The 12351-nt window shown below is 42.5% G+C and overlaps 1 protein-coding gene across 1 annotated transcript in view; it reads left to right on the top strand.

The window, feature by feature from the left end:
* The window catches only part of LOC145414518 (synaptogenesis protein syg-2-like), a 476991-nt gene that overhangs the window by 410055 nt on the left and 54585 nt on the right, over positions 1–12351 (top strand). Inside the window, exon 7 of the mRNA XM_080284041.1 lies at positions 9517–9661. Coding sequence (XP_080140167.1) covers positions 9517–9661 — 145 coding nt within the window. The remainder of the gene's footprint in view (positions 1–9516; positions 9662–12351) is intronic.

Consider the following 12351-nt stretch of genomic DNA (forward strand, 5'->3'; position numbering starts at 1 on the left):
GCAGGGATATCACAAAGTCCCACAACTCTTCATTGTAGTCTCAGCCTTTCTAATGTACTTTGGGAAAGCACGGCATGTCAAATACTTGTACAGCAAATAGTGGTTGCACACTAATCAACTGAAAGTGTCTACTGGAGTTTTTTACCATATACAGCTGCTCAAAGCACTCAGCCCAATTTTCCTTATATTCACCCACCCTGGCACAGGTTGTCCATCTGCTTTCCAAATAGAGGTAACCTGAGAGGTGAATCAGGTGTGGAGCGTCTTCATTGCCTTATAAGCAAGTTCAGGTGATTTGCATGAAAATGATCTACCTCCTCGACACTTTCCTTGACAAGCCTCACCTTTTCCCTTTTCATTGGCAACCTTGTCTGATGAGACACTCTTGTACTGCTCGTGATCCCTAGCCAGTCTGGCAGGGCGAGATTCATCAATTTTAGTCAGTATCCCCGGTGAGATAAATGTCCTACATGATCGCGTGCACTCTCCAACGCATCACTTACTGTCAGAGTAACACACTTAAAGGTATCCCGTTGTTCAACAGGGTCCCCAGCATCACTGAGCATGTCAATCCGATTTGAAACTGCTACTGCATACTCATAGTCATACTCCATTTCTCCTGGTTTCTCAAAATAAAACCATTGTTATGTGGCATTTTGGGACCCTGTCAGGTTTGATATGCTGCCTTAGAGTGGCAACAACAAGTCCGTGAACAGTAGCAAAGAACCTTGTACTCCTGAAGACGGGAGCACTGTTCCATAACTCTTTGAAGATTGGAGTAGAACATCTCTTTCTGAGATCAATAATCCCAGTAGGAACACAAACTACAGTGAGAGAGATGAAGCCCATAGTGTGCTTTAGTCTCAATAGCATCGACCAATCACATTGACAGAAGAGACACTATGAGAAGAAACTGCCACAGCAATACACCATTTGGGGGAGGTGGTGGCCGAGTCAGTAGAGAAGAGGCTGCTGTTCTAATGAACGCGATTTTGATTCCCGGCTGGGGTAGGAAATAGGTTAGGAATATGAATTTCATTAATGCATACATTACTGATCTACCATGAGACTCACCGACATGGCATAAAACACCCTCGCAAATACCAGTACACCAATCCGATATGAAAGAGCCCTAACATGTATTGAGAATGGATGATGGGTGTTAGTGCTGAAGTGGTGATTTGTGGAGGTGTGTTGTACGTTGGAGGACTGTTTGACCTTAGGGAATGGTCTGTTAAACCTATGCCCAGAGTGATGCATTAACTGAAGAAAAAAAAAAGTTATACCATGAGTTTGTGTGAACATCGTTATTAATGACAGATTCACCTAACCTAAGAGATGGCAGCCATGCTGACACCTAGTCGCCCCCGACTCTTGTAACATTTGTAGTCGGTCGTCCTCTGAGATACTTAGAGCATTTTAAGCCTCCGTTCAAAGTACTTATAAGAGATTAAACCCGCCTGGGAAGGTTTGGACTTTATAGTATGACCTCTACACCAACACAACGACCATTAAAAACAGGATGGAAGCAATAGGGTCCCCCCTCCCCAAACAGCTGGTGCTGGAGTCCCGAAGCTTTACCGACCCGACCTCTTAATTGATGTCATTCTGACTGCGTTCCATGGGTCCTGCTCTGCTACCACCCAAGGTGGGACCATTCTGCAAAGATAATTCGTTTACCTAGTTCACTTATAGGCATAATGTAAGATTCCTTCATGTATGGTGTGGGTTTGAAAAGATTTTTAATCAGATTGTTTTTCCATCCTTGATCACACATCACATACACAAATAGCAGTATACAATAACAGCACTGGCAGGGAGTTAAGGAAGAAGCACAATACACCCACCCACCACTGCACTGCGGCCCGAAGACGGATAAAAATGTGTGCAGTAAGAGTGAAGTAGGCTGTGTATGCGTAGGGAGGAGGGGGAGGAAAGTGGAGGGAGTGGGGTGGGGAGAGAAGCACGAGGAGGAGAGGTGAGGGACGTTTGGGGCGGGGGAAGGGCTGTGAAGGAGTAGGTGGGATGGAGTAGCAGGAAGGAGAGTGTGTATTATATCCTGCATATTTCTCCACCATGCACCATTACTGAGGCGTCTAGGAGACATATGGCGTGATGGTGGTCAGCAGTGCGTTGGGCTTAACACTGATGCGGATGTGGAGCAGGAATGGATGTGGGGAAGTGGAACTGTGTTAAGGAAGGGAGAAGGGAGATGAAATGGTGTGAGAGGAGTGGAAAAGGCAGATGGAACGGTTGTACTGAAGCGAAGTAGAAAGCTGGAAGAAGGTAGAAGGATAATTTGAGAGGTGGAATGGTGGTAGCAAAAATGACATGGAGAGCTGGAATAGTGATAGACAAGTAGATATAGGGACTGGGATGGTGACAGGTAAGTGAAGAGAAGTGGAATGGTGGTACAGGTTGTGGAGAGATGGAAGAGGTTGTTCAGTGATGGCAGAGGTGCTGGACTGGTGGTGGAAGTTGTGGAGAGGTGGTAAAGGTGGTGGAATGATGAGGTATGCGACGGAATGATGGTAGAGTTGGTGGAATGATGGCAGAGTTGCTGGAATGATGGCAGAAGTGGTGGAATGGTGGTAAAGGTGGCGCAATGGTGGTGGAATGGTGGTAGAGGCTGTTGACTTGTGGCTGACGTGGTAGAATGGTGGTAGATGTGATGGAATGGTGGTAGGGGGACGGAATGGTGGTAGAGGTGGTTGAATGGAGGCAGAGGTTGTAGAGTTATGGTAGGGGTGGTGTGGTGGTATAAATTGTTGAATGGTGGTATTACTGTAGTGGTTGAATGACGGTGGGATGGTGGTAAAGATGGTGGAATGGTGATGGAGATGATGGAATGAGGGTGGAGATGGTTGTATGGTGGTAGAAGTGTTTGAATGGTGGTTGAGTTCGTTGACATTTGGTAGAGGTGGTGGAATTGTGATAAATGTGCAGCCTATGAATACTGGGATAGTTATAGGGATTTTGATTGAGAGGATGACGATCTATTAGTAGACTTAATTTCTAATTCTTTTATCCCAAATTAGATCCCAGTTATTGCACAGATGTCAGACACGGCCGTTGTGGGAGGTGGCAGGGTACTACGTCCATTCAGAGTAATGTCAGATCGTTACTTTTGTCTTAGCAAACCAGTTGCTGCATTGGGTGGCAACCCTATCCCAAATGGACCTTTTCGTAGTATAGTGGGTCAGTGCACTACAACCGGATGTGGCCCATGGGGGGTCTATATCTGAGGGATTAAGTAAACTAGCCCTGGGCCCCCACACTCCTGATGAGACAGACAAGGATTGGATGATGAATAGATACAGAGAAAAATATTTGTGAGTTTAAATATTAATATTACAGTTGCCTGATCTGCGTAAGGATACCCAGGCAATCATTATAAAACCTTCATTAAAAGCATCTGGTAATTAACAGTTCCTTCATTAATTATCTGCGTTAAAACAACAAAACAATTTTTAAAATAATTTTTATCTATCGGTCTATTACCAGACGCCTCAATCCCATACGGGGTGGTCACAAACAAATCGCATCCACGTCGCCCTGTCCCCCGCCATTTCACTGCCCGGCTCCCAGCTCACACCCCCCTCTCTCATATACCTCTCCACTTCATCCCTCCATCTCATCCTTGGCCTCCCCCTCCCTCTCTCCCCGTCCACCTCACTCACATACACTCTCCTCGTCAGTCTCTCACTCTCCATCCTCCCCACATGGCCAAACCACCTCAATGTGTTTCTCCTAAAGTTTCCTATCACATTCACATCCACACCACAACGCTCCTTAACATCCTCATTTGTCTGTCTATCTCTCCATGTGACTCCACATGCTCCTCTCAAATAACTCATTTCCACTGCTCTCACTCTTGACTTGTGGCCCTCCAACAAGGTCCAAGCTTCCCATCCATACGTTAGAGTTGGTATCTCAATACTGTCATGTAGTAACTTTATCACTTCCATGCTCACTTCCCTGTTTCTTATCACTGCTTTCAAGGAACCAGCAACCTTTCTTCCTTGTTGTACCCTTTCAAGCACTTCACCCTCCAAACTTCCATCCTTAATCATCACACTAACCAAGTACTTAACCGTACTCACATTTTCCATTTCCCCCTCATCCAACCTCACTGTACATTCACTGACTTCACTTCTCGCGAAAACCATAACTTTACTCTTCCCTCCATTCATCTTTAGATTCCGGTTCTTACGCACTCTTCCAAACCCATCCACAAGCCTTGCAGTTCCCCTTCGTCTTCACTTAACAACACCGTATCATTTGCAAACAACAGGGCGTTTCCAAACACTGCCCTCTCTCATTAGGGCCACTCCAACATCCACTGTCCTACCTTGTAGCTCTTTTATAACCCCATCCATGTACAGATTGAAAAACCATGGAGACATGATATATCCCTGTTTCAACCCAAACTTCAGATAGAAAAATTCACTCAGTTCACTATCCACATGCACTGCAGCCTTAGCATCCTCATACGTACTCTTCACAGCATTCAACAACTTCCCATCTACTTCATACGTTCTTAATACTTTCCACAATCTTTGTCTATCCACCCTGTCATATGCTTTTTCCAAATCCATGAAAGCCGCATACAACTTCTTTCCCTTCTCTAGAAACTTTTCCACTAAAGATCTAAGAATCAATATCTGATCTACACAACCTCTTCCCTTCCTAAAACCTCCCTGTTCTTCTCCAAGTAATTCGTCTGTTATTTCCCTAACTCTGTCAACAAGTATCCTACATTGTACTTTTCCTATTATACTAAGAAGACAAATGCCCCTATGATTACCACACAGTTCCTTTTCCCCTTTTCCACTGTACAGGAGAATAATTATACCTGACTTCCAATCCTCTGGAACGCTACCTTCCTCCCAGGCCAATCTGCATATCTTCCACATCCATTCTACTACTATCTCTCCCCCATGCTTCAACATTCACCACACACTTCATCAGTTCCTGGAGCTTTCTCCATTTTGACTTTCTTCATCGATTCCACAACTTCCATCCTACTGATTTCTTCCTGTCCTCTCACCTCCCTCCTTCTCTCAGCCATTCCCAAGCCACTTATACTCTAATTACTTTCATTCTCTGTGTTCAACAATTCCTTAAAAGTGATCTCTCCATCTGCTCATTTTTCTCCCTTCTCCACTAGTAAGCTACCATTTTTCTCTTTCACTCCCCAGCTAACTTCACTGCCACCCTGTCTGACTCTCTTTATCTCTTTCCAGAACATTTTCTTACAGTCCCTCCACTTTACACTCAAATTCCTTCCAAATTCCTCATCCACTCTCTTCTTACTCTTACTAATTTTTTCACCTCTCTCTTCGTTTCTACATATAACTCTCTCTTCCGTCTCTCAACTTCTTCCACGGCCCTATTTCCCACCCATTCATTATATGCTTTCTTCTTTTGTGCCACAGCCTGTTTCACCTCTTCATTCCACCATGCTGTTCCTTGCACCCCCTTGCGTCTTCTCTTCACCCCACACACCACCTCACATGCTGCACATATTACTTCTGTGAGTATCTTGCACACACCTTCCACGTCCCCCATCCGCTCCAGTTCATATTTACCCAATCATTCCTCCACTTGTCTCTTATATACTACCTTTTTTCTCATCCTCTTTTAACCTTTCCACTTTCCATGCATCATCTCCTTCCTCCCGTCCTTCCCTTCTTCTATATCTCCATTTTACTTAGACCTTGATTCTGACCACCAAGTGGCGGTCAGAAAGTCCACTCCCCCAGCCTCTATATGCTCTTGCATCCATTACACACCTACGCATCCTTTCATCCACACACATAATCAATCACTGCCTTCCTTTCATTCAGTTCACCACCCACCCTTCTCATCACTCGCCATGTATACCTGTGGATCATTTTGTGCCTGAAGAGGGTATTGGCTATCACCAACCCCCTCCCGGCACAAATGTCCACTAAAGCTCCCATCATCCACCCACTTAGTCTAGTGGTCTCTGTTTTAGGGTAACTCTACATTGAATGGCAAGCCAAATGATTTCCTGTAAACCAGGAAAGCATTTACAACGCTGGGTGGTAACCTTATAACCAACCGACACGTGTTCCCTACGTGACAGCAAGTGGGTTGGCGGAAGGTTAGTGTCCCTTCCCCGGAAAATAACTAACTAAAAATACGAACAAGAAAAATAATTTCCCTACCTAAATATTTGACTCTTCTTGCCGATATAACCTGTTCTCAGCAACTGTTGAAATTCAGTAAAAAAATATATTCGCTTTGAGTCCAGATAATATTTTTCAGGGGATATAACCCTTCACAGCTAAATTACATTCATTGCTTTAAATTTTTATCGTTGGGATGATCCACTGTAGGTGTTTCGTTCTCGCAGCTGCAGGTGATTTTAAAACTTAGGGAAAAAAAAATCATAAAAAAAAATTACTTTCTAAAACCATTGGTCAGCCCTGTCAGGTACCGCTAGGAACCAATCGCTGCGTTAACATCCGACTCATGGGGATCGAACACAAGGCAGGGTTTGGCTTATTCTTCCCGTTGCTCATATCCTGCTGAGACTCAGGACAGTACAATGCATTGCTGATGTTGATAAAGTATGTAGGATATGACTGATTGCTTGATAGTGTGTGTGTGTGTGTGTGTGTGTGTGTGTGTGTGTGTGTGTGTGTGTGTGTGTGAATAAACAATTATGTTTCTTTACCTCCTATTATATCTCTGAACAGGAATTTTCAATCTTTTGCATTCAGTAGTATTCATTCCTTATGTCATGAACGACCTCTTATATTTCTAACCATTCGAGATATTTTCAACACTCTGAATTAACTTTCACTAAAATGAATTCCATGAGTATTTTTATATGCAAATTTCTGTATCATCAGCCGTAACAGTAGTCACATATGTTTGATACTTCATGATAATGTAAGTCGTTATATGCTACCTTAACTACTAACTATCATAGTCGATGACGACGCTGACCTAACCACACGAGAGACGACCTCTGTCTGTCTGTCTATTGCCAGACATCTACGTAAGGGGTGGGCACATACAAATCGCCTCCATGTCGCCCTGTACAACACCATTGCACTGCCCTGCTCCCAGCTCACACTCCCCTCTCTCATATATCTCTGCACTCCATTCCTCCATCTCATCCTCGGTCTCCCCCTCCCTCTCCCTCTCTCCACCTCAATCGCATACACACTCCTAGTTAGTCTCTCTCTCTCCATCCTTTCCACATGGCCAAACCACCTCAATGTATTTCTCCTAATGTTTTCTATCACATCGAGATCCGCACTACAAAGCTCCTTCGCTTCACCATTTGTCAGTCTCTCTCTCCACATAACTCCACATGCTCCTTTCAGATAACACATTTCCACTGCTCTCACTCTTGACTTGTGTCGTTCCAACAAGGTCCAAATATTCACTTCCATATGTTAGGGTTGGTATCACATTAATCATTTGGCGACTTTTTTTTTTTTTTTTTTAAATTCCATGCTTACTTCCCTGTTCTTTATCACTGCTTTCAAAGAGCCAGCAACCTTTCTTCCCTGTTGTACCCTTTCAAGCACTTCACTCTCTAAACTTCCATCCTTACTCATCACACTACCCAAGTACTTAACCTCATTCACATTTTCCATTTCCTCCTCATCCAGCCTCACTGTACAGTACATTCAGTGGCTTCAGTTCTCTCGAAGATCATAACTTTCCTCCTCCCTACATTCACCTTTAGATTCTGTTTCACGTCTCTCTTCCTTTCTACACACTTTCCCAAACTCATTCACCAAGCCTTGCAGTTCCCCTTCGTCTTCACTTTACAGTACAGAATCATCTGCAAACAACAGTACTGTACAGGGAGTTTCTAAACACTGCCCTCTCTCATTTGGGTCTCTCCAAATCCACTGCCTTAACTTGTCCCTCTTTTATTACCCCTTTCATATACAGATTAAACAACCATGGGGATATGACACATCCCTGTTTCAATCCAACATTGATTTAGGAAGATTCACTCAGTTCACTATCCACATGCACTGCAGCCTTACTCTTCACGGCATTCAGCAGTTTCCCATTAACCCCATATATTCTTAATGCTTTCCACATGCCTTGTCTATCCACTCTGTCAGTTGCTTTCTCCATTTTCATGAAGGCCGCATACAAAAGCTTTCCCTTCTCTAGAAACTTTTCCTTTAAAGAACTATGGGTAATTATCTGATCTACACAACCTCTTCCCTCCCTAAAACCTCACTGTTCTTCTACAAGTAATTCCTCTGTTATTTCCCTAACTCTGTCAATAAGTATCCTGCTATATACTTTTCCTGTTACACTGAGAAGACAAATGCCCCTATGATTACCACACACTTCTTTTTCCCCTTTTCCCTTGTACAGGGGAATGATTATACCTGACTTTCAACTCTCTGGGACTGTACCTTCCTCCCAGGCCCATCTGCAATTCTTCCATATCCATTCTACTACCATCTCTCCTCCCTGCTTCAGCATTTAACCATACTTTCGATAAATTCCTGGGGCTTTCCCCATTTTGACTTTCTTCATTACTTCCACTACTTCCATCCTACTGATATCTTCCTTTCTTCACACCTCCCTCCTTCCTCCAGCCATTCCTCAGCCACTTATACGCGAATTACCCTCATCATCTATGTTCAACAGTTCCTTAAAGTGTTCTCTCCATCTGCTCACTTTTTCTCCCTTCTCCACTAGGAATCTACCATTTTTATCTTTCACTCCCTGACTTACTTATTTATCATCCTTTCTAGCTCTCTTTACCTATTTCCAAAACTTTTTCTTATATTCCCTCCACTTAACACTCATGCTAATCTCATCACCTGTCTCTTCCTCTCTACATATAAACTCTCTCTTCCGTCGCTCAACTTCCTCCACGCCCCTGTTTCTCATCCCCTCAGAATATTCTTTCTTATTTTGCGCCACAGCCTGTCTCATCTCTTCATTCCACCATGCTGTTCCTTGCACCCCCTTTTTCGTCTTCTCTTCACCCCAAACACCACCTCACATGCTGCAGATCTCTTTCGTTTCCACGACTGAATGAAAACTCTATCTGCGCTTGCCAACTTTCAGATTCACGCGAGACTGTGACGTACTGCAACTCCCAGGCATGGGAAGGGTTCGGTGTTTCCGTTCCCCAAATTACAAATAAATAAATAACCAAATGTAAATCATGTTTTATAAAGCAATATTGAGAGGCAACGAGCCCCATCTGAAACTAAGTCATCGGATATATTTCTGCCTTTTCTGTGTATTGCCAGAGGTAAAAAAGAACAGATTCTTAAAATGCCAAAACTTACATAACCTCACGACATAAAACGAATCCTGTGCTACAGCATAAGCAGGAGTATGGTGTTCCGTGCCGGACTGGCTGATGAACGATATTCGAGTCCGCAGAAAAGCAGTAGCTAAGTTATTCAGTGACTGGTTGTGTAGGCTAGCCTCTTGGAAGGGTTTAGCATGAACCCATCAACTTATCTTGCTATGTTTGTCCCACAGTCGCTGCGTCTTGGTGATGTGACGTCGTCGTGGCTGAGCCTAGTGCCTGAAGCCAGTGACCACGGCGCCACCCTCACCTGCCGAGCCCACAACCCACACATTCCGGGACACGCAGCCACCACATCCACCGTCCTGCAGATTACGTGTAAGTATGTGTGTGTGTGTGTGTGTGTGTGTGTGTGTGTGTGTGTGTGTGTGTGTGTGTGTGTGTGTGTGTGTGTGCGCGAAGACATTGTTCACATGCATGCAGTTTTACGCCCCTATTGTTAACTCCTTTAAGCTGATGATGTATTGTGATTTTGTTTTAAGTAAGGTATAAACGGTTATATGCAACTTAGGAAAGACTGATAGTAAGAACCGGAGTAATAAAAGCTCTTTCCGACCCCCGTTGATTTAGACACACACACACACACACACACACACACACACACACACACACACACACACACAATCTCCGAAGGCAAATAAATTTTCCTTGAGAAAGTAAGAATGAAAATTGAATTACATCCTCCTGCTAAAAGAGGTTAAACTTAAGGTTGCCATGAGAAAGGCAAACCCAGAATTTTTAATAACATTACTGAGACTCACGAATGAAAATAATTGAGGTGCTGCTTTCCGTTATATACAGTGGAATGAATTATACTCTAAATCTCTTCTTACAGGTGGTTTTAAAACTGGCTCTTTTACACTGGGGGCTTTCCTACTTCTTTGCGATCTCAGAGTCCTGCCTTGGCCCGCACATTTTGGAAAACGCCAACGCCAAATGCTTTTACGTTTATGAGGAAGAGCCCGTGCAATAAAAAACGCAAATCGTGTACCAGCCATGATTTTCTTTGTGGCAATGCTAAGCCTGTTCAGGAACTTTTGGGCAACTGAATAACTGTTAAAGCACCTTCTTAAAAGTGATGAATAGGGGAAGAAAACTTAAATAAATAAAGAAAAGGTGCATGCTCCAAATTACAGGTGATCTCCATTGACGATTGAATCTGTAACAGCTGACCTTAAACTCTGTAGGCTGATGTTTGGGGGAAACCTGATCTGGGGAAGCGAGTTCCAAAGAGACGCGATTCAGTGATTCAAGGACTGTGAAAAGGAAACTAAGAAGAGGAAAGTTAGGAAGAAAAAAATTACGCTAGTGGAGAGAGAGAGAGAGAGATTAAGGATAATTTTCCAATAGAGAGTTAATTTACACAGTAATCATATTTTCACACTAACATCCACTTAGAGGAGGTTGACGAACTGGGTGATAGAATATCCCTCGAAGAAAAGATAAGTCTCTTAAAATTTTTATGAGGAAAGACTTTCTTTCATATTTACCTCTTGTTGATTAAGAGGCAAGGGTCTTACTTCATTACTTCTTGGCACAGCCCATTTAAGTTACTCTTGTTAATTTTCTTTTATATTTTGTTTTTTACCTCCATTTTCTGCAAAGGGTTTTTTCTTTCTTTGTTCCTCACCTTTCTGTGTGTGTGTGTGTGTGTGTGTGTGTGTGTGTGTGTTTTCATCTTTCGTGGTGTACATTAACACCCTTCTTGTTATATCTGTAGGATTATGAATGAATCTAAAGTGGTTTAATCAAAGACATAAATATAAAGAATTTATCACTGTCACCGATGTTAACCTTTCTGGTGGGTTATGAACTCTGGAGTGCAGATCGAGTTGCATAACCTATCTGATTTAAAAGAAGACTTTTTTTTTCTTTTGGTTCTAACAGAAACAGCTAAATATTTATAATTGCCTAATAACATTAAAAACGAGAATCCATTAAAGAACTGAGCAAGTAACTCGTAATATTGGAAATACTTTAATAACGTTCGATCATAAATGCTCCGTTGGGGTAAACAAACGATGACGCAAAATATTAAAAACTGAAAATGAATGGTGGCTTAATGTGATGACTCTGTGATTACGTTGTGGAGAAATCATGAATTCACTTTTGGCAACGGTTTTTGAACCAGAGAGAAAAAATATATATCTTCGTGGGCGACAGACATCAACCAACAATAGTAAATCCAGAAAGTACACTAAGAAAACTACTTATGCTGCAAGAAAAAAACGATACGAAGATCACGCAGGATAATAATCAATGCAGTGAAACCACAAAGAAATGATAAAATAAAACGCAAGGTTTAGAAATTATTACTATAGTTAAAGCACACGTACGAAGTCTCTATAGCATAGGGTATTAGAAGAAAAACATTTAAACAGTGGAAATGGAGTCTTAACCGATATATATATATATATATATATATATATATATATATATATATATATATACATATATATATATATATATATATATATATATGCACAGTATATGAGCCTCTGTGGTACAGTGTGCGTTTTGCACGCTGATGAGCGCGGGTTCGCCTCCTGCCAGAGTTGTAAAAACTTTGGGAAGCGTTCACCAAGCCACTTGCTACTTTGGCGGACATAAGGGGTTCTGTGGTTGAACCAGTGTCGCATACTGGTATTGCTCCTCGGTGTTGGCTCTTGTATTAGCAAAATTTTTTCGCTTATGCATCCGTACCTCAAGTTTTTCAGCCCCGTGGATAGAAGCAAATATCCATCCTGTTCCTAAAAAGAGGGCAACTTCTGATCCATTAAACTATAGACCAATTGCAATAACTTCCGTTCTCGGTAAAGTTTTTGAGACACTAATTAACAAACACATAGTCAAGCATCTAGAAATCAATAAATGAATCAGTGATCTGCAGAATGGATTTAGACAAGAACGTTCAACTGTAGATATTCTTTCCTTTCTTATCCATCAGATTAACAAAAAGATAGACAACATGGTGAAACACACAGTAGCACTTGATATTTCAAAAGCAT

This window comes from Coenobita brevimanus, chromosome 100 (assembly GCF_032717465.1).
Source record: "Coenobita brevimanus isolate Jiangsu-jjx chromosome 100, ASM3271746v2, whole genome shotgun sequence".
Taxonomy (NCBI): Eukaryota; Metazoa; Arthropoda; class Malacostraca; order Decapoda; family Coenobitidae; genus Coenobita; species Coenobita brevimanus.